The sequence below is a fragment of the Pyrgilauda ruficollis genome, unplaced genomic scaffold (genome assembly GCF_017590135.1).
Source record: "Pyrgilauda ruficollis isolate IOZ18807 unplaced genomic scaffold, ASM1759013v1 scaffold117, whole genome shotgun sequence".
Taxonomy (NCBI): domain Eukaryota; kingdom Metazoa; phylum Chordata; class Aves; order Passeriformes; family Passeridae; genus Pyrgilauda; species Pyrgilauda ruficollis.
The window spans coordinates 1,042,264-1,064,864 of NW_024509988.1; the positions used below are offsets into that span (position 1 = coordinate 1,042,264).

Sequence of the window (22,601 nt, forward strand, 5' to 3'; positions counted from 1 at the left end):
ATCAGGCAAAAAATGTCATCTGAGGGTCATAGTTCAGGAGAAAATTTTGGGCAGGAAGATTCTAATGCCAGATCAGTGATTGTGAAGCTTGATGTTTTTAGGAAGAAATACGTTTGAGCTATGAAATCTGCTGTAAAGTCCCCAGGAGCTGTGATCTGGAGCTGCTTGTCTGTTGTGTGGGAGAGCTGTGTCATTGCTGGCTCCCAGATGAAAGAGGTTAATGAGGGAAAAGCTGATTCCTTGCTGATTCTCTGTGCATGTGCCTTGTCAGCCTACGCAGGTGGGATCACAAAAACAGCTCTGGGGTGACAGTGCCACAGTGGAATGGCCCAGTCCTTGTTCCAAAGACTGATGGGAGACAGAACTCCACGGGGCAGTTTTTAAAGGGAAACCTGTGTGTTTTGGGTGTACTGTAAAACCTGCTGCTGAAGTTTTCTTTTTGTGGCTGCAGTGTCTGATGCCATCCAGATGCAGAAGGAGTGGAGCTTCACCAGGACTTCTCCCCTGCTCACGGCTCTGTATCGCAAGGTACGTCTGCCTGGTGCCACTCAGAGAACTGTGTTGTGTTGGGCTTGTGTCCACTGGAAAACCTGAAATCAGATTACTGGAAATTAGTGCAACATTATCCAGTTGCAGAATCCAAACCAAATGCCAGAAGCTCTGGGAGGAGGAAGCATGAAGGAAAAGAACAGCAGAGGTTTTTGCTAGTGCAAAGCAATTAATGAGAACAAAGATGCTGATTGGAGATGTGAATTTTCACTGGTACAGAGCAAGACATGAGTTCTGAAAGAATGGGAATTGTACTGTTTATTGTAGCTGGTGCTGGCTCCAGTCCAGGCTGATATTTGGGCCTAGGAAGCTGATCCAAAAGCTGCAGGACAGCTTGCAGAAGTCACAGAGAAGCCTGTCAATCTTGTGTGCATTCCCCCCTTTCTCGTGGCTGTATGTCCTAGCTAACAGGAGTTGCCATCACCCCTCCAGCTGTTGGTGGCATTCAGTGTGAAGGAATCCATCTGCCAGCTGCAGCAAGTCCTGGAGACCCACGAGGTGAACTGGCAGCACGTGCTGTCCTGTGTGTCCACGCTGGTGGTGTGCCAGGCTGAGGCTGAGCAGCTCTTCAAGGGTAGGTGGGCACTGCCAGCCTGGCGTGTGCTGGGTGGGCACAGGGCAGTCAGCACAGGGGCTGTCTGCTGTTCTGCATGGAAAAGAGCAGCAGGACAGGACAGCTGCTTTTCCACTTGCACTTCCCATGTCCGTGGTGATGTGAATGCCTCGTGCCTGCCACTTCTCAAACTCTGTGTACAGCCCAGGGTGGTGGTTTGATAATTGCCTTCATCATTAATTGGCATAGTGATTACTGAACCTTGGTTCTAGCTCACCTTTGCTAGCAGAGCTTGTTTGTGAGAATTCCTTACTAATTATCCCAGTGCTGGACTCCCTGCAGGGAATCCAAGTGTGTTTGACAGTCGAAAGTGCATAAAAAAATAAAATCAAACCCCAGAGGTCCTCCAGGCTGCAATACATGTCCTGGTTCATGTTTTATCACAGATATTTGTCTTCATTTACTGCAGAATATACAGCACTGTTGTCAGGAGCAAAGCATGAGGTTATTGTTTTATGTTCCTAGATCTACTGAGCCATCTCCTGCTAAAGGCCTTTGGGAATTATGACATGGAAAATATGATCACTGCGTTCCTGATCGCTCGTCAGGCTGCTCTGGAGGGCCCTGCTGTCTTCATGCCTTACTCTGAGTGGTTTAAGGTGAGACTGAGCGAGGCCTGAGTGGTGAGCTTTGTTTTAATTGTGCATAAGGAATGTTCTGCTGCATGGAGAAAGCCTTGTCCCAGACAGGATAACCAGGAATGAGAAAGGGGAAGAAAAATAAAAACCAAAAGTACAAGGGATTGTGTTGATATTAGGAATGATTGAATATTTATTACTGCCTTTGTGTCTGCAAAGAATAAATTTATTTGGTTTTCCCCAGTTTTCCCTCCTTTCATCTTTTAAGTCCACCTTGCCTGTTCTAGTTATTTGCTAGGAATGCAGACATGTAATTCCTGTTATTATCATCACCTTGGATGGATTTCAGTATCTTGATAAGCAGCACTGTTGTTATTGCATAAGGTGGGGGTTATGGCAGAGGAAGCATTCCTGTTTCCTGGAGGTTTGCATGCAGCTGTAATTGCTGTGTTTGACCTTACAGATGATTGGTTGTTGCTTTTAACTGTAAACAGCTGGGTATTTTAGGGATGCAAATCTCCACGCAAATTCAACCTGGAAACTCCTTTGTATGAGTTTGCAAATCTGAGCTCAGCTTTGGCTGATAGAGTGTCCAGGAGGTATCAGAAGGTAAACTGGTTGTGTTCTCTGTAGTCTCAGACTGGTTGTTTTCCTTAGAATGCCCAGATAAACCTGTGTAGAAACCTGCAGATTTGTGGTTCCCTCATGAATATCAATCTTTTGGTGCCTTGTTTGAGTGTTCTCATGGCAGCAAACTTCCACAGAGACTTCTGTAAATCACCATGATCCAAGGGAGCCCCTCTGCTCTGGAGCCAGGCTGGGAGAGCTGGGGATGCTCACCTGGAGAGGAGAAGGCTCCAGGGAGAGCTCAGAGCCCCTAAAGGGGCTCCAGAAGAGCTGGAGAGGGACTGGGGACAAGGGATGGAGGGACAGGACACAGGGAATGGCTCCCACTGCCAGAGGACAGGGATGGATGGGATATTGGGAACTGGGAATTCCTGGCTGGCAGGGTGGGCAGGCCCTGGCACAGGTGCCCAGAGCAGCTGTGGCTGCCCCTGGATCCCTGGCAGTGCCCAAGGCCAGGCTGGACAGGGCTGGGAGCAGCCTGGGACAGTGGAAGGTGTGGCAGGGGATTGGATCTAGGCAGTCTTTAAGGTCCCAGCCAAACCATTCCATGATTCTATGAACTTTCTCTGGAGACTTTTCCCCAGATGTTTGGGATTGGTGTGCTTGGTTATGGCACTGCTTGGATGAGGATTCTCTCCACACTGAAAGGCTGTCTTGCCATGTTCCCCTGTTTCAGGCTTCCTTTGGGAATGCTGGTGGCCACCACGGGAGCAGTAAGAAATCTCTGGTCTTCCTCTTGGAGTTCCTGTCAGAGCTAGTGCCCTTTGAAGCTGCTCCATACCTGAAGGTGAGAAGGTGCTGACAGAGATGGTTTTAGGTCCAGAACTGCCCCAGAGTCACTGCCCTTGTGCCTTTCAGTGGGTTCAGCTCATTAGAAATGTTGTTATAGTAATTGCATTGCTTCTGGTTCATGATTCACACCCTTTTCTTCCTGCAATAAGGAAGCACAAGATTATTTTTTTGATGGGGAGAATTCCTTTCATGGAATTAAGTTTGAGCACTTAGCTGATTTTATTTGTTTGTGTGTTGTTGGGAAAAATTATGTCAGTTGCCATGAAAAGGATCAATCCTTAACCAAGCAATAACACCTTCCTTGGGGAGTATTTGAGGTGAACATTTTCACTAGAGGACACGAGACAACACGACGCAGACATGCTGCTGTTTTCAAGGCAGGAAAAAGGGAAGTTTATTTTCTGACTCCAACATTTATAGATTTCCAAAGGTGACAGTGGATGGGAGGGTGAAAGTGCCACCTCTCCAATGACACTGGACAAACCAACAGTTTATCAAATTTCTCTTCTTCCATGAAAGAATGCAAAACAATAAGTTGTTTACAGAAGGTGTGTGAGAAAGTTTGCCACAAGAATGCAAACATCAGAAGGCTTAAAAAATCAGTCAGAACGAGTTAGAATTTTACCTGGGTTTCCTGTAACAATGGCAGACCTGGCTGTGGCTCTCACCTCTCAGGTGCACATCATGTTCCCACCCTTTGTGGCCGCCAAGCACCGCTCCCTGCTCCTGGACTACATCACCCTGGCCAAAACCCGGCTGGCCGACCTCAAGGTCAGGAAAGGTTGTCTTTTTTTTGGGAAGAGCTCCTTCTGGGCCTGTCAAGCCCTGCTGTGAGTGACCAGCTGCACCTCTGACCTCCCACAGGTGGCCATAGAGGACATGGGGCTCTATGAAGACCTCTCTGCCCCCGAGGAGGCCGTGCAGGTACTGCTGCTCTGTCTCCCACTTTTCCCATCACCACGTCCCTTTTCCTCTGGAAAAGCACTGAGGTTATCAACCCCCCTGCCACTCCAAAGCTCAGCGTGCTGCCAAGTCTCCAGCTTTAAGCCCCAGGTTTTGGTGGCCATAAATACAGGATCTCCCCAGTTTTCGTGAAAGCTGGAGTCACATTTTGTAGGTATCTTGATTCTTTTTGGTGGAGCACTCCATCTCTGTGGTGTGGGGCCAAAGTGTGGGTATTCAAAGGAGATTTGGAGGTGGAATCTACACTCTGCAGTGTCACACTGTGGTTCATGATAAATTTTGGGTAACAACAGTAATTTATAAGGAAGTGTTTGGCTTTATTATTCCTTCCTACATTCTGATCAGAGGAAGAGGCTTCGCTTACATGATTACATTAAATACAGGCTGGAGGCAGGGTAGCTGAATATAATACAAGAAATTATGAACTCACAGGCATAAGCGAGGATTTAATTTAATTTTTCCAAGTCTGGTCTGGTTGTCAGCTGAGAAACTTGTTGCAGCTTGAGGTGTCTTACAACTCAAACGAGAGAAACCCGGGGTGTCAGTGCCTCTGCCTGCATGCACAGGCTGGCAGTGGGGATGGTGTGTCTTAATTCCACATCTACAACTGAAATGGAATCACAATAAAGCAAGTTCAGAACAGAAGAGGTAAGTTCATCATCACCCTTGGTTTCTCACGTCTCTCTCCCATTCCTGTGAGGCAGCCCGAGGCCCAGGCACTCCGTGATGTTGAAAAGGCCCTTCAGATATTTGAAAACACCAGGAAGATCCCAACCTCTGTGATAGAAGCCAGGTACTGTGTGCTCTTCAGCTCCTCCTGGGCTTAGCTGGAATAATAATAATAATAATAATAATAGTAACAACAATAATTGTAGAAGCCAAGTCTGAATCAAAATAAGGACCTAAGAAAAATTGAGGATGTGAGCAAGGGAGGTTTGGGGAAGTTCTTCCCACTTCCTGAGGAGTCATCTTAATAGAGGGTGTTTGTGGGGAGAGTGAAAAGGCACATTCCCCTGTGCAAAAGAAGTCCAACATGATTACAATAAAAAGCAAAATGAAAGGAATGAAAAACCATTGGCTAATCTGAACCTGGTTTATTCACATGACCGTGAACATGTTGTATTTGCAGGAGCCAAATGAACTCCTGAGGTGTGGAGGTGGCACTTTGGACCCTTGGCGTTGTTAACGCTTTGCTCTGTTTATTTTCTCAGCATTTTCAGACGACCATATTACACTTCCTGGTTCCTTCCAGCTCTGCTCAGGCCCCGTGTGGTCAGTATTTGTTTTTTTTCCCTGCCCCTGCCATTAGCTGTGTGTTTGTACACAGACAATTTGCCCCTGACCTGCTTTTTCCTCTCTTGCAGCTCCCTAAAACCCCAGATGGACGCATGGCTTTTATAGACTCCTTAAAGAGGTATTCATGCATCCCAGAGTTGTTTTCTGTGCTGCTGGGCTTTCTTTTTGGGACATTTGGTATCAGATTATCAGAGGCTTTGACACCTGGGTTACAACCAAGCTCTTGGCAGGGCTTGGTGGCCCAGGTCCGTGGCTTGCAGGTGTGCATGGAGGAGCTTATCTGTGTAGTCTTCAGGAGTGTAATTAGTCCTGTGGCCACTGTGAAATCATTATTTAGGAGTCACTCTGGTTCCAGGCCAGGTACATTTTTGTGCAAATCTTGAAGGACGCAGCTGAATATAAAATTTCCTCAGGAATAGGAGCTCCCTCTGTGAAAGGCTCTTTGGGAGGGGAGTGAAAGATGAGACTGAAAAGTCTGCTAATGCTCAAGGGGCACCAGGGTGATGCCTCAGGAGGACACAGCTCCTCTCAGGACTCCAGCTTGCCCTGCATGCATGTTTAAAAGTGCTTTTCTGCACTGCAGGAGCAGCTTTAGTTTACATCCAGTAGTTCCTCTGTAACTTCTCATGAAGGAAGAATGTTTGCAACACTGCCTGCAAATGAGGTGCTCGGCCCTGCCTTGTCATTCCAGTCTGGCTCTAAAATTAAAGGCTGGATCATTTAGTGAAATTAAAGCTGTGGGGGAAGCAGCTGAGTTCTGGGAGCCTCGTGGGACGTGCTCTGCCCTGCAGAGAGAGGTCACACCTCGCTCTCTGCACGTTCATGTTGTACATCTGTGAATGCTGCATCTCACAGCTCGCTCTCTTATGGGATCTTAGACATCAACTAGACATGAAACAGGCACTAAAAGATTAATTAGTGACAGGTACAGTGCTGGGTTTGTGTGTGCTACACGTGTGCAGTGCTTGCTGTGAAAGCCCTGGGTAGGAATCTCTGCCCCTCATGTCAGATGATTAAAAAATGCTTCAGATGCTCTTTATGCTTCAGAGTCCCTCTAATTACATTTCATAGAAGGGCTGTTGTTTGTGCTTATTTAATAAAGGCAGTTTGTGGTTATGCAGGGTAATAAATCTCTTCTTTTTCACAGAGCTGACAAAATACCTTCAAACCTGTACTCCACATATCTGCAAGCCTGTCATGCTATGAAAGAGAAAGTGTTACAAGGTAAAAAATACAACATTTACTTGTGGATCAATGTGAAATGTTAATTTTTCCCCTGCTGCCCTCCTGAATTGAAAAATATTCAAAGATTTATGGCCGAATAGGTATTTAATCCATACAAATAAGTGCTAAGCCCTTTATGTTGTAGTGAGGTGTTAAATTCTTACTCCTGCAGTGACTTTTTCTGCCAGCCCTGCCTGGGTGGGATTTTTGCAGTGCCTGGGAGCCCTGTGCTGTGCTGAGGCTGCAGATGATGCCTGAGCCTGAGCTGGCTGAATTCCACCTCCAAGACCTTTCCATGAATCAGCGTTTGCAGCCTGAGCCCGGGCTGGGAATTGTTGTGCTGGGAGCCTGCTGTGCTGATCCCTTGTGCAATGACACTTGTGCTGTCCTGGCATCCTCTTTTAAGAGGGGATTAGGGAGATCTGGGGGGGCAGGAGGGGCTGGGAAAGGGATTGCAGCTCCTGCTTTGTAGATGTTTGGGTGGGAGGTGAGCCCGGGTCCCATGGCTGCAGCTTTACTGGGCAGGATTATGGATATTTAATGAGGGTATTTAATGAGCTTGCTGTTCCTGGCAGCGAGTGGGTGCTTCACACACCCCCTCCAAGGGTTTGCACACAAGGCAAAGGTCAGGCTGGGCAGCAGAGACGGCTCCCAGACGTGGTGGGGAGAAGCTGCAGATCCCTGCTCCATGAGATCAGTGTGCAGCCAAGCCCTGCTCCTGCCCGGGGCCTTTGGGGCTTCCTGGAGGTGCTGCGGCTGCAGAGGCACGGCCGGCCCCGGGATGGGATGGATCTATCAGGATGGGATGGATCCCTGGGGGTGGGATGGATCCCTGAGGGATGGGATGGATCCCTGAGGGATGGATGGATTCCTGAGGGATGGGATGGATCTATCAGGATGGGATGGATCATTGAGGGATGGGATGGATCCCTGAGGGATGGGATGGATCCCTGCCAGGATGCGATGGATCCCTGAGGAATGGGATGGATCTCTTATGGGCCAGGATGGATCCCTGTGGGAATGGGATGGATCCCTGAGGGATGGATGGATCTCTGATGGGAAGGGATGGATCCCTGCTGGGATGGGAGGGATCCCTGATGGCCGGGATGGATCCCTGAGGGATGGGATGGATCTCTGATGGGATGGGATGGATCCCTGATGGCCGGGATGCGATGGATCCCTGATGGCCAGGATGGATCCCTGAGGGATGGGATGGATCCCTGAGGGATGGATGGATCTCTGATGGGAAGGGATGGATCCCTGCTGGGATGGGAGGGATCCCTGATGGCCGGGATGGATCCCTGAGGGATGGGATGGATCTCTGATGGGATGGGATGGATCCCTGATGGCCAGGATGGGACGGATCCCTGAGGGATGGGATGGGATGGGATGGGATGGGATGGGATGGAATGGGATGGGATGGGATGGGATGGGATGGGATGGGATGATCCCTGAGGGATGGGATGGATCCCTGCGGGCCGGGATGGATCCCTGATGGCCAGGATGGGACGGATCCCTGAGGGATGGGATGGATCCCTGCGGGCCGGGATGGATCCCTGATGGCCGGGATGGACCCGCAGGATCCCGGCAGCCCCGCGGGGTCCCAGCGCTGCCGCCGGGCTCTGTGGCGCTGCCCGCGCCCTCCTGAGCAGCCCGAGCCATGTCCCCTCCTGTCCCCTGCGCTCTGATCCCGTCCCTGTTCCCTGCCCATCCCCGGGCTCCTGCACGGCCGGGATTCAGGGCAGGACTGAGCCCGGGGCTGCCCCAAACCCCACTGTCAGCGCTCGCTCCTGCACGGGTGACTCAGTGGGCTCCCAACACCTTATTTTACATCCAGCATCAATGTCAGCCTTTGTTATTTGCTGCTCTTGCTGCTGGGTGGTTTATTCCTGGCCCCTGTACAAGAAGCTGTTCCTGCCTAATGAACTCTGGGGGGTTTGGGGCTGTGGCAGTCGCTGGTGGCATCCCTTTCTAGTGGGAAAAGGAATTTCCTTTAATTCCTTCTCTCAAACAAAAAGCCAGAGTAGCCTGGGACATCTGGAGGAGCTGATGATGTATCCATGCTGTAATGTCTGTCTGCATTCTGAGCCTGACTCCAGTCCTGAGGACAGCAAATGTTTCTGTGGGAGCTAAAGGAAGTGGGAAGAAAACTCTGAAAACAAAACTTTTTTGCCTCTCATCTTTAAAAATTGGATTCTTTTTTACAACTAGGCATAAACCATAAATTATTAATTAAATAGCACATTCTGAGTGTAAAAACAAAGCTCTGTGTGTGGCAGACTGACAGTTTGAGGTTTTGTTAGAGCTTCAGGAAAAGTAAATTCTGCTTCTGCAGAAAGTGCTCGCAGAGATTGCTGAATGCATTTCCTCTCCTCCTTGCCTAGATGACTCCACAGCAGAGCCCAGCCATTCCAAAGAGCCTTTTGAGCAGCTGAAGGCTGAACTGGCTGAGCTCAGGACTCTGGTTGTGGACCAGGCTCAGTGGGAAGGTATGAGGGAGTGCTTCTCATTGACTGTCCCAAAAGCTGCCTGAATAAAGAGTGCCTGGTTCTGGCCAAAGGCACAGCAGGAGTCACTGCCCCTGGCACCTGCAGCTGGTAATCCTTCCAGCCATGAACATGTACGTTTGCATGTCTGATGTATTGCCGTGCCTCACTGGGGTTTGTCTTGGTGGCTGTCACACCAACCTCTGCTGCCCCACTCCCGGGGCTCACCTGGTGACTCTGCCCCTTTGCAAAGCATTTCCCCCTCTGCTGTGAGAGCTGCTCCTCAGGTGTGTTGATAGTACTGGCAAAAAATAATGCTGAGGATGCCGATCCACTGTGTCCCAGCCAACACTTTGTGCTTGTTACAGCTTTTCCTAACATACTTTTGACTGTGTCTGATTAAAGTTTGTATTTTGCTCGTTCTCGCTGCTGTGGGCGGCTGTGAACTCTTCACGCCTGCTGTCCTGGTCCCCGTGCCCGTGTCCCCGCAGAGGTGGCAGCTCAGCTGGCCGTGGTTTCAGACAGACTGCGGGCTGTGCTGGGTGACAGCAGCCAGGAGGACGCGGCTGCTCCCTTCAGCTGCCCGCTGCAGGTGGCAGCCCCTGCCCCCGGGCTGGCACCGTGCCACCCGAGCGTGAGTACCAGCTGGCCTGGGTGGGCTGGGCAGGGCAATCATCCGGCTGCAAGGTGTGAAAGGCTGCTTTGTCTGCGGGAAATGCACTTCTCTGCTCTCCCTACCCTGCCCTGCACAGACTGTTCCTGTGTTTTATCCACCTGGAAGTTGCTGGATGATGGGATCTGGGGATATTTTCTACCAGAGCAGTCCTGTGATGAGCAAGGCTTTCCTCAACAGCCTTGCCTGGGTGTTTGTTGTCTGCTGGGGTCATTCCTGGGCTTTTATGGGCTTAAATTTCCATCCTTAGTGGCAGTGGGTCTGTACAACTTGTAGTGAATCTCATTGAGCAATTTGTTTCCTTGTTTTAATGTCAGGAAATGTAATAAATACAAAGCAGAAAACTAGGTTTGGGTATCCAGCCTGACAAGCAGGAATTGGCAGTGTGGGTTTTATTCCTGGTGCTTTTTATTTCAGGTTGTTGATCTTCTGCTGACATCATTCTGCCAAACCCTGCTGGCTGCTTCCTCTTTCAACCCTCCTGACAGGTAAGATGGCAGTCCAAGAGCAGCAGAACCAAAACTGGGTGACAACCAGAATTCCAGCACCTGTGCAGGGCTGAGGGGGGACTCTGTGTGTTCCCAGCCCTGGTGCCAGGCTGGCAGCTGCAGTGGAGTGTCTGCACTGCAGGAACCAGTGCACTGAATGAGGCACATGAGTGAATGAACCGAGTTTCTCCTCTGCTGTCACAGCTCCCTTCAGCCAAGTGGCCTCTGGCTCTGCCCTGTGCCCTGTGCCAGGGCTGGGACACCCCAAGCACTGCTGGGTGCTTCAGCCCGGGGTGGGGAATGGCAGTGAGGCCTGGAATCCCTGCCCTGGCAGGGCAGGGAGCTGTGGGAGAAGCTGTGTGTCCCAGGGGATCTGGGCTGGCTGGTCAGTGCCTGCCCCTGGAGCTGCAGCTCAGCTCCTCCTCTAGCAGAGCCTGTAAACATCACGGGCAGTATGTCAGTGGAAAATCACTTTGTTGGGCAACAAGGAGGAGCTGGCTGGGATCCCAGCTGCCCTCCCTGTGCCTTGGCAGCAGGGCATCCTTCCCTCTCCTGCTCTGCTCTGCCCTGGAGCAGATGAATCACTGAACCTGACTGAAAACTCCCTGTGACAAACAAGAGTCCCAGGAAATGGTGTCTGAACACAGCTCCCACCTGGCCTCCTCTGAGGGTGGGAAAATCCCTCCCTGCCCCTGCTTTACAGCAGGGCTTTGAGACAGCAATTCCTTCTTTATTTGTGTTTTAATCCTGTTTATTGCTGTGCCTCTTTGCCCCGTGCCCCAGGCAGCCCCTCCTGTCCTTACTGTCCCCTCAGAGGCCACCTTGGCATTGAGAGGTGCCAACAAGGGTGTGAGATGCCATCCAGTGTGTGAGGCAGGGGTCTGCAGGTGCCCCTGAGCAGAGGCTGGGATGGTAATTGTGGGATGATAATTGTGCTGTGTTTACAGACGAGCCTGGGTCAGCCCCAGGCTCTCTGGGCATTCCTAATTACCTGTTCCTGTGCTGGGGAGGAATTTCATGAGCTTGTGGTTTCCCGTGCTGCAGGCAGGGCCCGTGCCTCTCCCTGCTGGTGAGGATGATGTGTGGACACAGGAATCTCCTGCCTGCTCTCCTGGGCAGGCTCTGCCAGCTCATTCATCACCAGGTCAGTTTTCCAGTCTGCAGAATTCCATCCTGCTCCATTTCCTGAGCTGGGGGGCACGGACCTGTCTGGGCTGCACTGTGGGGGCACTTCACTGCCCTCCAGGCTTCCAAAAATACAAAAACACCCTCTTTTGGTCAGAGGAGGCTGCCCTCAGGAACATGAGGAGAATTTTCCCCTACAGAAATTCTGCTTGTGGAAGGTTAATGCATTCTGAGACGTTTGAACAGGAGCTAAAATAGGCAAGTTTAGGAAAGAGACAAAAGAAAAATGGTAGAATGCTTCATTCCTAAGCCTCCACGTTGAATAATTCAGTTGTAAAAATTTAAAAATAAAACTAAGATACCACTGTCTGGGCTGCAGCAGTGCATGGCTTTGTTATTAAAGAATTGCTTGGTTTATTTCCTCTACCCTGTGATATTGCAAGGGTGAAAATAATCGGCTGATAGATGAAATTAGCTGTCAGAGAGGCTAAAAAGCCTTGAGCATCCCCAAATCTGAATTTCCAGTGAATTATTTCCAGTTGCTGTATTACAGAAAGTTCCAGTTCTGCTGTGGGTTGTCTCTCATCTGCTCAATTTTTGCTGCACTACTGTGATCAGAAACAATGTTCTGCTCCTTCACTGAGTCTGAGTATTGTCAGAGAGGTGTTTTGGTACAAAAAAAGATATTTCAGAAAGGTGTTTTGGTACAAAAAAGTTACAATAATACAAGTGAAGTATTACAGTGTCAAATAAAAGAAATTTAAATGTTACAATGAGACAAAAGGCAAGGATTTTACCAATGAAATGCTACAAAGTTACTAAAAATATCTTTCCTGCGCTTCACTTTTTTTTACCTTCCAGGGTCCTTCCCTCGGTGCTGCTCATATTTTAGGACTGGCAGCTTTTGTGATCCACTTAAGTGAATGCAGAGCTTTAATTCCTGGAGTGGAAGCCGATTTTGGGGCCTCTCAGGCTGTTCCTGGAAAGGCCCTTTCTGTTTCAGAGTACTGGAGCTCCTTGCTGGTGTGCAGGACACAAGAGTCATTTGCCTTCTGCTTGAGGTGAGCCAGGGCATCCACCCCCCCTGCTCCCCCATGATTTTGGGATGCTGGGAAGGCTCCTGTGGAGGATTTCCCGAGCTTGTGGAGGTGGTTGAGCCAAGCAGGCAATGGAGTTCTTTCCTTTTCTCTCTCAGGTTTTGCACTGCAGCAGCAGCTTACCTGATGTGCAAGTTTTCATCCTGCTCTCGTGAAGACTTTTGTGCCTTGGTTCCTCCTGGCCTGATTAAAAAGGTAAAAGGGAAAAAGTTTTGCTGTAACTTGTGAGAAAGTTCAGTCTCAGCCCAACTTCCTGCTGCAGCTCCCTGTGCAAATGTCACTTTCACCAAGAAAACAGAGTAGAAATACATCTGTGTGCCCTCTCCTCTTGGCCCTGGGTGCCTCTGCTCCCTGGGCAGCTGCACATGAGCACAGGTGGCCCTGGGGCTGCTCCTGGGGCAGCCACTGGGGTTTTATTCCAGCTGCAGCCCCTCCTGCAGGGTGTGCTGTTTTTATTCCAGCTGCAGCCCCTCCTGCTTTTATTCCAGCTGCAGCACCTCCTGCTTTTATTCCAGCTGCAGCCCCTGGTTTTATTCCAGCTGTAGCCCCTCCTGGTTCAATTCCAGCTGCAGCCCCTCCTGCAGGGTGTGCTGGTTTGATTCCAGCTGCAGCCCCTCCTGTTTTTATTCCAGCTGCAGCACCTGGTGCCACGGCTGAGCTTGGAGGCTCGGGGAGTCCTGTGTGAGGAGGCCAAAGGTGCCCTGAGCTGGAGTTCCCTGTCCTGCCCCTCTCTGAACTACAGGAGAGCCAGCCTGTGCTTATGGAGGCAAGCAGGCTTCCAGGAGCTCTTGAAGGAAAAGGCATTCCAGGTATAAATCTTTTCCATCGCACAAATTCACCCTCTAATTCTCACTTTTTCAGATCTGCCCTTTGCAGTTTCCTTATTGGTGATCAAAAGCTTCTTGTAAGAAATTAATGCCTGAAAGTAAGAACTAAATGCCTGAAAAGTTGTCTGACAGCTGAGTCATGTGGGCTGGGATGGGTGCTGGCTGTTGTTTGATGGGGATGATAAGGTAGAAAGAGAAAACCAGAGGTAAAACTTATGTGTCCTACTTCTTGGAAAGGCAGGGAGCTTGGCAAGCTGTGGAAGCTCAGGAGCTGCAGAGCAAAGGCCTGTCCATCACCCTGGCTCCCTGCTGTGCTCTCTGGGAAGTGGTGGAGAGGCAAACAAGTGGAAATCCTTGCTTTTCTGGTGCTTTGTGTAAATGGCAACGCTCCCCTGAGCCAGCCTGGCTCAGCCTGGCTCAGACCATCTCAGCTTTTCCCTTTGTACCACCCCTCAAGGTCTCTGATTTGACAGACTCTCCTTTTCTAACCCACTTCCTCTCAAAGCAGTTTGTGCAGAGGGGTTTGTGTGTTCCTAGAACGACTCCTCGTGCTTGGCTCAGCCTGCAGGGCTGGCACACCTGTGTCACGGCCTCTCTTTGCTGCTCACACTGTCTTGGCTCGTTTTGCCTTTATTTCTGATAACACACCCTCATCCTGGTACCTGGGCTTGGAGGTGCTGAGCGTGTTTGGAAGTGTCAAGCCTGTGAGACAGGCTTTATGGGCTTTCCATCAATTTTTGAAGGCCAGCAGGGTTTTAGCTTGAGTTTTTTTTAAAAAGAGAAACAGCACAGGAACTTCCTTGTGTTGATGCCTCTTGTTTCATGTCTCTTAATCCACGTGGGATTGTTCATGGAGATGAAGTGAAGTGGGCTTTCTGCAGGGCAGCAGGTGGCTGTTCTGCACAAGTTCTTTCCCTTGCTGTTTGTTCTTCCCTGCTCCTAAATCCTGGCTTTTCCCAGCTGTCTTTCAGAGAGTGGCTGCTGATGGAGCTGGAGGTGTGCCCTGAACAGGACATTCTCTCTGCCTCAGAGAGGTAAGGGCCAAGGGGCTCTGCTGGAGAGGGAACAGTCCAAGAGTGTCCCATCAAAATTAGGGAAAAGCACTGAAGATCAGGAAGTCAATAAACAGTTGCTGCAGGATACAAATGCCTGCTGCCTGCTGTGGTTTGTCCTGAGTTCCAGCACTGCTGGAATGAGGGGGGTGTGTTTTCACTTGAGCTTGGAGCAGCCTGGCCTGGTGGAAGCTGTCCCTGCCCGTGGCAGGGGTGGCACTGGATGGCCTTTAAGGCCATTTCCAACCCAAACCATCCCATGGTTCTGTGGAGCTCAGCCTGCGTGTGCAGCCCTTCCAAACCACTTGTCACAAACCCTCCCTGGTTCTGGAAGCCAGGGCTGGGTGGGGTCTGCTGGAGCACTCCTCATGTCTGTACTTACCTGGAGCTTTTATCTGAGCTCACATCACTCACCACTCTTGATGTGTGAGCTTCCCTTTACATCAAGGGAAGGGCACCATTCCAGCAGATTTCCTCCTTTTCCACACTGCAGACAGGATTTCCATTACTGGGCCATCTATCAGAGGTACCTTCCTGCACCTTCTGCTGCTGGTGGCTGTGATGGAGACCTGGAGAAGGCGTGTGGAGTCCTCCTCAATGCCATCCTGGATTCCTCACACAGGTACTCAGGGCCATGAGTGCCCTGGCTGGTGGTGGCCCTGAGGCTGTGCACTGGGAGCTTGTCCCTCCGTGGGGCTGGGGAGCCATTCCCTGCTGGTCTGGCTGGAAGGGACACTGGGAGGTGGCCCTGTGTGACTCACCAGCCTGTGCATAAGCATCTGCTGTGGGTGGCAGAGGTCTGGGGCAGCAGCCACAGAGAGGCCCTGTCTGGCTGTCTTTTAAAAGTTGACTTTGTACTCAGCTTTGTGTGGCCAAACAAGCACCAATGCCCCGGGGGAGTGGCTGGAGCTGGAAAATGAGGAGGGAGCTCAGAGGACAGCCAGTGTCTCAGCTACAGCTAATTTAAGGCACAGTGTTAGAGCCCTGTGTTGGTCTGAAGCATCTGACTGTACTTGAACTGTGCTTTCCCCTGGGCTAGCAGGGTGAGTGCCTCGTGTGTCCCCTAATTTCAGGCTGGACCTGGGTGGCTGTGGCCAGTCGAAGACGTCGGTCAGCCCCGAGATTCTCTGCAGGCTGCAGGTGATTTCAGACTGTGGGGTGGATGTTTAGTCCTTGAACTTGACCAAAGTATTCCCTCATGCCTCGCTGTTGGCGAGGCTCTGACCTGTGAGCTGAGCTGTGGGGACTGAGAGGTTTTTGTGTTGATCTCTGGTTGCTTGAGAGAAGCAGAGGGGGTTTGGGAGCAGGCTGGTGTATGGCCCTCACTGCTTTCCCCACCACCCTGCTCAGGAGCTGGTGCTGGAGCTGAGGTGCAGGCCAAAGCTGCTTCCAGGCTGCTCAGCTGCCCAGAGACACTTCCTGCTTGAGATCCTCCAGGGAAGGCTGACGGGCAGGCAGCAGGGATCTGCTCTGGGAGAGCAGCTGTGGAGGCAGCAGGAGCTGCTGCTGCACAGAAGGTGAGTGCAGGCCATGCCTCCAGCAGCACTGCTGCTCAGGGCAGCTGCTGTGTGCAGTGTCCTCCCCTCTGATTGCACAGCAAGTGACAGGGACACTGCATGTGCTGGGGACAGCTGTGCAAGGGATACTTATCCCCTGGCACCCACTGGAATTAGCTGTGTTTCCATCTTGGGCTACAGGTTGCCCTGGATGTGACACATCTTCCTGGGGAGGCTGATTCTCTCCCTGACAGTAACCTGAGTTTTCCTTCCTCCCTGCCCAAGGATTCTGGTCGGGCTCCCTGCATCCACCCTGATCACCACGTGCTGGAAAGGCAGCAAAGCAGTGCTGGACTGTGACAGCTTCTTTTGTTTTGTGAACTCTGAGCTGGTAGGTGTTGTGAGCCAAATGGTGATTGCTGGTTGGTAAATGCTCTAGATAAAGACCTTAAATTTGAATTTGGGGAAGGAGGTCGCATACAAACTACCCAGAAAAGGTGTGGCTGTGAGCCAAATGGTGATTGCTGGTTGGTAAATGCTCTAGATAAAGACCTTAAATTTGGATTTGGGGAAGGAGGTCGCATACAAACAACCCAGAAAAGGTGTGGCTTTTGGAGTAGCCTGGTCTGCGGAAGGTGTTCCTGCCCATGGCCCGTTCCAGCCCAAATCATTCCATGATTCTGTGACTTTTGGGTTCATTAATTCAGAATTGTGGTGGTATTTGACACTATTAACAGCAAATCCTTGGGAGTCACTTTGTTTGGTGAAGTGGGTACAGACAATCTCAGAGTGTTTCTGAGGAGGCCTGGAAGGGGCTGAGCATGAACCCTTCTCCAGTCCCTCTCTCATGCCAGGGCCTTGAACTGTTTTGCTGTAGAGTGAGAGCCTCCTCATCCTCCTGAGAAACATCCAGGGACATCCCTTTCTAGGAGGAGGTCATTTGACTTGCAGGTCCCTCAGGACCCTGCTTTGTGCTCCGTGGAGAGCTGATTTCTACTTACTCATCCTGCCTGGCCTTTGCAGGCCCTCCTGTGCTGTCCTGTTAGGCACAGCCAGAAGCCTCTGTTCCCCCAGGGCTGTGACTCCATCTGCTCTGCCCCCGGGCTGGGGGCAGGGGCTGTGCAGCTCAGCTCCGTGCCAGCGCCCCGCACACAAACCACCTTCCCCCAGCTGAGCTGCTGCTCAGCACTCACAGGCTGGCTCTGTGCTGGCTGAGCCCCGAAATGCTCTTAGGAAATGCTGCTCCAAAGGGAAGGAGTGATGGTTTTGCTGATTTTGTTTCTCCTGCAGAAGAACGTCAGTTCCAGGGGGTACGCGCTCTCCTACGACATCACCGCTCACTTCTTCAGGGTAACGCTGCTTTTGGCCCTGCCTCGCTGCTCAGAGGGGCAGGAGGAGCTCTCCTCCTCTGCACCCTCCTTCTGAGAACTCTTGATGTAATTCCGAGGAGAGCAGTAACCGGGAGAATGAGGGGGAGCAGCAGGAGGAGGTGGTGGTGGAGGTGAATTTCAATACAATGCAGCAAAGCTGCTGCGGGGAGGAGCTGTTGGTGGATGTTCCTTTTGCTGAGCCGTGCTGACCCCTACAGTTGTCTCTGATTAGTTTCCACGTCTCAGCGAGGCACTGGAGCAGCAGAGAGGGATGTGTGGAGCCATCCTGTCACTTGTCCTCTTCCAGGGCCTGCTGAGTGCCAGCCTGGACTGTGAGGATGCAGCAGAAGGGGTCAACGAGGCTCTGGCCGCCTGTCAGACCAAGTGCCCCGTGGTGCTCCTCTCTGCAGCGGTGACTGATCTCATTTTGGTGCTCTGACTCTGGGGGAAAGCCAGCTCCAGCTCAGAGAGCTTGTGTTAAACACTCTCCAAGTGTGTAAGGTCCAATAGAAACTCTCAAAGCCTTTGGAAACTGGCAGGGTGTTTTGGAGCCCTGGGTACCACTGAGCCCAGCCCTGGGCTCCTGGGGTGATGCCACAGGGGCTGTGTCACAGTGGGAGCTGGGAGGCTTGTCCTGCTCTCTGATTCACTGTGTGGGCTGGTTGTTACATCACAAGCAACAAAAATGCCCCAAAATCCCAGGTTTTGTTCTCTGTCCTGCGTGTAACTCCCTGTGTGCAGTTTTACACAGGATTTGGTGCATGTGTTGAGCATGGCCATCACCTCGGTGGAGCAGTTCTTTCTTTCTGGCTGCTCCTGCCAGAGGAGTCCCAGGGCACTGTGGTGTGAGCACGGTCACAGCTGACCCTCTGCATTTCCAGATGGGAAATTTCTCCCATTTCTGATGTGTGCATGTGCAGCTTGGGCTTTTTCACTAAGGAGAGGGGAAGAACCCCTTTCTCTGAGCTCCTGGCTGTGCCTGACTGCAGTCACTGAGCACTAATGCTGTTGGTTTCCATCTTTGTCCCCAGCTGTGGTGGCCGAGGCTGGAGCCTGTGCTTTGCTCTCAGTGGAAGAGACTCTTTGGGGCTCCCCTGGCAGAAGAACTGGACAGGCTGAGGGGCTGGCACGGCTCAGGTACCAGGTGTGTGCCAGGGGTGGAGCAGGGAGCTGCTCTCCTGGAGGGTGGAATGCTCCCGTGGGCTGGGGCTTGCAGGACAGCTCCAGACAGACTCCTCTGGAGGGCTTCACTCAGAATGGGTTGTGACAATGGCTGAGTCTGGCCCTGTGTGTGATGTGGGTCAGAGTGCTTCCCACAAGGACCAGGGAGTCTCTGCAGAGGAGGCTGGAGGGCAGAGCCCTGCTTAGGCAAAGCCTTAGCAGGGTTTTCAGTCATTCCCAGGAGCTGGCACACCCTTTGCTCCCTGGATTTGGGCAGTCTGGGCTCCTGAAGCTGCTCACTGGCTGCTTGCTTCCTTTACCTCTCCTTACACTGTCTGTCAGTGCCCTGCAGCTTTTCTCCAGAAGCTGGGAATTTATGTAAGAATCTCCTTGCAGGTTGTGGCAGGTGATGATCACATGCTTCTGTAGTATAGAGTTACTGCCTGTCCAACTGCTGATAAAAGAGATTTGAGAATGCCTCTGTCTGCTTCTAGACTTTGGCTTTTGTACAACTGCCTCCATGTAGCATCATTCTCCAAAATGAAGAGAATTATTTATTTTCTTGTCCCAGTCACAATTTGCACCTTTGCCCAAGTCCCAGATTTCCTCCTCATCCACAGCAGCACTTTCCCCCCTTTTTTACCTGCAAAGCCATGAGATGTTTGTTCTGTTTCCCAGGTTCCTTTGCTCAGGAGCAGCTTTCCCTGTCTCTGACCCCCCTTGGCTCTCAGCTGCCTTCCTCCACGGGGCCATCCTGCAGCAGTCACCACGAGGACGAGGGACAGAGGCCCTGCAGAGGCTGGGGACTGACGCAGAGCAGGCAAGGCTGGGTGCATTCCATGTGTCTGCTCTTCCCTACAGCTGAAAACCAGAAAGAGGAGGTCTCTAACTGGAAAGGGTTGTCCTGAGATAGTGCTGCATCCCTGGTAATCCCTGCTGGTGGATAGTTGATAAAAAGTGGCTGTAAATTGCCAGTTGCTAAATTCTTATCCTCAAGGCAGAGTTGTTCCAGGCTTAAACTTTTACCTCAGACTCTGGCTGCTGGGAGGGCTGTTCAACAGCTGCTTTAAAAACTGGAGCTGGAGAGAGCCCTGCAGAGAGGGAGAGCTCAATCCATGGCGTGCCAGGTTCCCTCTCCCTCCAACAACAGCACTCCTTGTGGATTTTAGCTCGGGCAGCTCGGCTGGAAAGTTAAGGAGGTGCAGGAAGTTTGTGAGACAGCAGTGCAGGCATTTTAAGGCTCTGGGAAGTTGTGCTGGGATTCCCAGAGACAGATTTCCTGAGGGTTTTCCCAGGTCTGGTGCAGGAAATGGCTCAGGCTGTCACCTCAGTGCAAGGGGAATTCTCTGGAGGAAGCTGGGCTGCTGCCCTGCAGGTCTGGCTGCTGGTTTTCCAGGGTCAGAGCTCAGCCTGGGGAGTGTCCCTGTGCCAGAGGGACACAGGTGACAGTGCTGAAGCAGAACCTGGGCCTTGAGTTCACTCTGGTGGTTTTATTGCTGCAGGCAGCAGCTCCTCTTCCTGTGGGATTAGCTCCTCCACTGATTGTACTGGGCTGGAGCCAGAAGCTGCCAGTCAGAACCTGGTGTCACTGGGTACACTTGGCACACAGGGAATTACTGCAGCTTTCACCTCAGAATTCCTGGAGGGTGCCAGGGGCATTGAGAGGCATGGGAGGGCTGGGGGTAGCTGGTCCCAGCAGGTGAAACACTCCCTGGTTCATCCAGGTCCAGGCAGGGAAGGCTCCTGGTGAAATGTTGTTATTCCCTGACTGGAAAGGCTGAGTTCCACGTCACCACCACAGGCACAACTGACAGGCAGCCTCTTCTCCTTGCAGCTCCTTGTTGCTCTGCTGTTCTTCTCACTCCTGGATCTCATCTCAGCCAGAATAGCACCAAAGGTGAGCTCAGCCCCAGGGAACTCTCATGGCACTGGATGTGTCTGATCAGCTTGGTTTGCTGCCCAAAAATGCTTTGCAGCAGCACTGGGAAGGCTGGGAGCTGGTTCTGCCAGGAGGAAGGGAGCAGCACCACCCCAGACAAGCCTGCTGAAAGCCCTTCTGTTCCCATCAGATTAAACCTGTGTTTTCCTCTCACTGACGTTATCTCCCCTCTCACTACTTTTATTTCTCCTCCTGGATGATTTATTATTTCCAGTTTGCTGCTCAGACTTTACACCTCCCAGGTAGTGCAAGAACCTCGTGTCTCACTCAGCTTTTGTGTAGCATCTCACATCTGTCAGTGATGTTTTTCCTCAGGCTGGAATGTGGTGCTTCATGGGAGAAGGGCTGCCCAGGAAGGAGGAACATTGGTTTCCAAATGGTTTAATGCTATTTAGTGAAGGAGCAAAGATGACAGGCTGCTTCCAGCAGCTGCCTGCCCTGAGCACCCTGCTGCCTGTGAAGGCTTGTTTCTGTCCCTTTGCTGTCACCTCAGCTTTGAAGTGCAGCCATGTGGGGAGTCACCTCACAGATGGGATCAGGGAGCAGATTCAAGGCAAAAATAACCATCTGGTCTCAGTCTGCCCGTGGGAGAGTCTGGGGGATGAGCCAGGGAGGAGAGAAACATCCTGAGCAGACAGAGCTGGGAGGTTAATCCATGTGAAATGAGTAATGAAAAAAGAAACCCCACAATAATCCCAAGACATGTTGTCACTAGAAAGGTCAGAGGGAATGGAAGCTGCTCCAGTGGGGTGGGTGCAGGGGTCTCTTAGTTAATCCAGGTAGGATGGGGCTTGGAGCAGCCTGGTCTAGTGGAAGGTGTCCCTGCCCAGGGCAGAGGAGTGGAATTGGATGATCTTTAAGGTCCCTTCCAACCCAGACCAGCCCACGGTGCAGCCCTGTCTTGGTGGAGCCCTGGGCTGGCCTGGTTTGGTGAGGAAGGCACTGCCTCGCTCTGGTGCCCAATTCCCCTGGGGGAATGCAGGCTGCCAGGTGAGGGGAAAAACTTGGGATGAATTCCTCAGGTCCTTTAGCAGAGCACTTCATGTGCAGTCTCTTGTGGGGGCTCCTTCCTGCTTTGGTGCAACCACAGCCCCAGAGCAATGAGACCTCTCCTTTCTGACTCCCAGGAAGGAGTGGATTTCCAGACGTCTCTGGGATGGTCCCTGCAGATCCTGCAGTCCCTGGAAGGGAGGGGCACATCCTGGCCACTGCTCTTCCATTCAGCAGAGGGAGGTGAGTCCTGTCCCCGGGGCTGGAAGTGCACAGTGCTCTCCCTTTCCTCCAGCATGAGCTGGAGTGCTGCTGGGGTGACCCATCCCTTGGGTTGGGGTGTCCCTGGGAGAAGGGGCTGCTGGGCCTTTGGAAGCAGCACAAAAACCACTTGTGTGCAAGCTGAGAGCATCCTGCTCCTATCCCAGAGTGTGGCAGACCCAGCTGGTGGTCAGGAATGACCAGCAGGTGAGGTGAGGGCTCTGCAGGCACTCAGTGCTTCTCCCTTCCCTGCAGAGCCCGGCCGGTGCCGCGTCCTGCGCAGCGCGGCCTCGCAGCGCCACACCCGCCTCCTGCCCCTGGCCTTCTTCAGGTACCTGCCGGGCTGGGGGGAGCCCTGGGGGCATGGGGGTGATGCCTGGCACCCACAGAAGCTGGCATGGGGGTAACAGCACTGCTGGCCTGTAGCTGAGCACAGGTACCTCTTCCCTGAGCCGCAGAACACCGCATCAGGCACGATGCTCTTTGAGGAGCCCTGTACCTTTGGCTAAAGAGCTGTGCCACGGGAGTCCCTTCAGCCCTGTGCTCCAAACACAAGGTTTTGGAGCTGACTTTGCTTCCTGGGGTGGCCCTGCATGCCATGGGACTCACAGCAGACAGGGCAGAGCAGCAGCTGTGTTTGCCTCGTGCCCGTGTGTGTCCCAGAGCTAACAGAGCCCACGTGTGACCCCCTCAGCCTCACCCCCAGCTTCCACCGGGAGCTGCTCCAGCAGGAGCCCACCTTCCTCAGCGTGGCACTCCAGATGTACATCCAGCTGCTCCAGCTCTTTGTGGAAGGGGAGGTCCTGCCACAATCTGATCAAGACCCCACAGAGCACGTAAGCAAAGCCTGGACTTCTTTTTTCTCCTGTCACAGACTCCCAGAATGGTTTGGGTTGGAAATGACCTTAAACCTCATCCTGTTCCACCCCCTGCCCTGGGCAGGGACACCTTCCACTACCCCAGGTTGCTCCAAGCCCTGTCCAACCTGGCCTTG

The 22,601-nt window shown here is 52.0% G+C and overlaps 1 protein-coding gene across 1 annotated transcript in view; it reads left to right on the forward strand.

Annotated features, from left to right (window-relative positions):
- The window catches only part of FANCA (FA complementation group A), a 33,475-nt gene that overhangs the window by 9,400 nt on the left and 1,474 nt on the right, over positions 1–22,601 (forward strand). The window contains exons 12-41 of the mRNA XM_041484373.1: positions 452–528; positions 982–1,123; positions 1,628–1,761; positions 3,044–3,154; positions 3,835–3,930; positions 4,024–4,083; positions 4,827–4,915; positions 5,334–5,394; positions 5,487–5,536; positions 6,566–6,642; positions 9,027–9,131; positions 9,620–9,762; positions 10,219–10,289; positions 11,334–11,433; positions 12,276–12,475; positions 12,610–12,706; positions 13,144–13,320; positions 14,299–14,372; positions 14,884–15,012; positions 15,464–15,530; positions 15,741–15,907; positions 16,172–16,277; positions 17,177–17,236; positions 17,564–17,668; positions 18,288–18,400; positions 19,096–19,237; positions 20,252–20,314; positions 21,484–21,589; positions 21,863–21,938; positions 22,302–22,443. Coding sequence (XP_041340307.1) covers positions 452–528; positions 982–1,123; positions 1,628–1,761; positions 3,044–3,154; positions 3,835–3,930; positions 4,024–4,083; positions 4,827–4,915; positions 5,334–5,394; positions 5,487–5,536; positions 6,566–6,642; positions 9,027–9,131; positions 9,620–9,762; positions 10,219–10,289; positions 11,334–11,433; positions 12,276–12,475; positions 12,610–12,706; positions 13,144–13,320; positions 14,299–14,372; positions 14,884–15,012; positions 15,464–15,530; positions 15,741–15,907; positions 16,172–16,277; positions 17,177–17,236; positions 17,564–17,668; positions 18,288–18,400; positions 19,096–19,237; positions 20,252–20,314; positions 21,484–21,589; positions 21,863–21,938; positions 22,302–22,443 — 3,140 coding nt within the window. The remainder of the gene's footprint in view (positions 1–451; positions 529–981; positions 1,124–1,627; positions 1,762–3,043; positions 3,155–3,834; positions 3,931–4,023; positions 4,084–4,826; positions 4,916–5,333; positions 5,395–5,486; positions 5,537–6,565; positions 6,643–9,026; positions 9,132–9,619; positions 9,763–10,218; positions 10,290–11,333; positions 11,434–12,275; positions 12,476–12,609; positions 12,707–13,143; positions 13,321–14,298; positions 14,373–14,883; positions 15,013–15,463; positions 15,531–15,740; positions 15,908–16,171; positions 16,278–17,176; positions 17,237–17,563; positions 17,669–18,287; positions 18,401–19,095; positions 19,238–20,251; positions 20,315–21,483; positions 21,590–21,862; positions 21,939–22,301; positions 22,444–22,601) is intronic.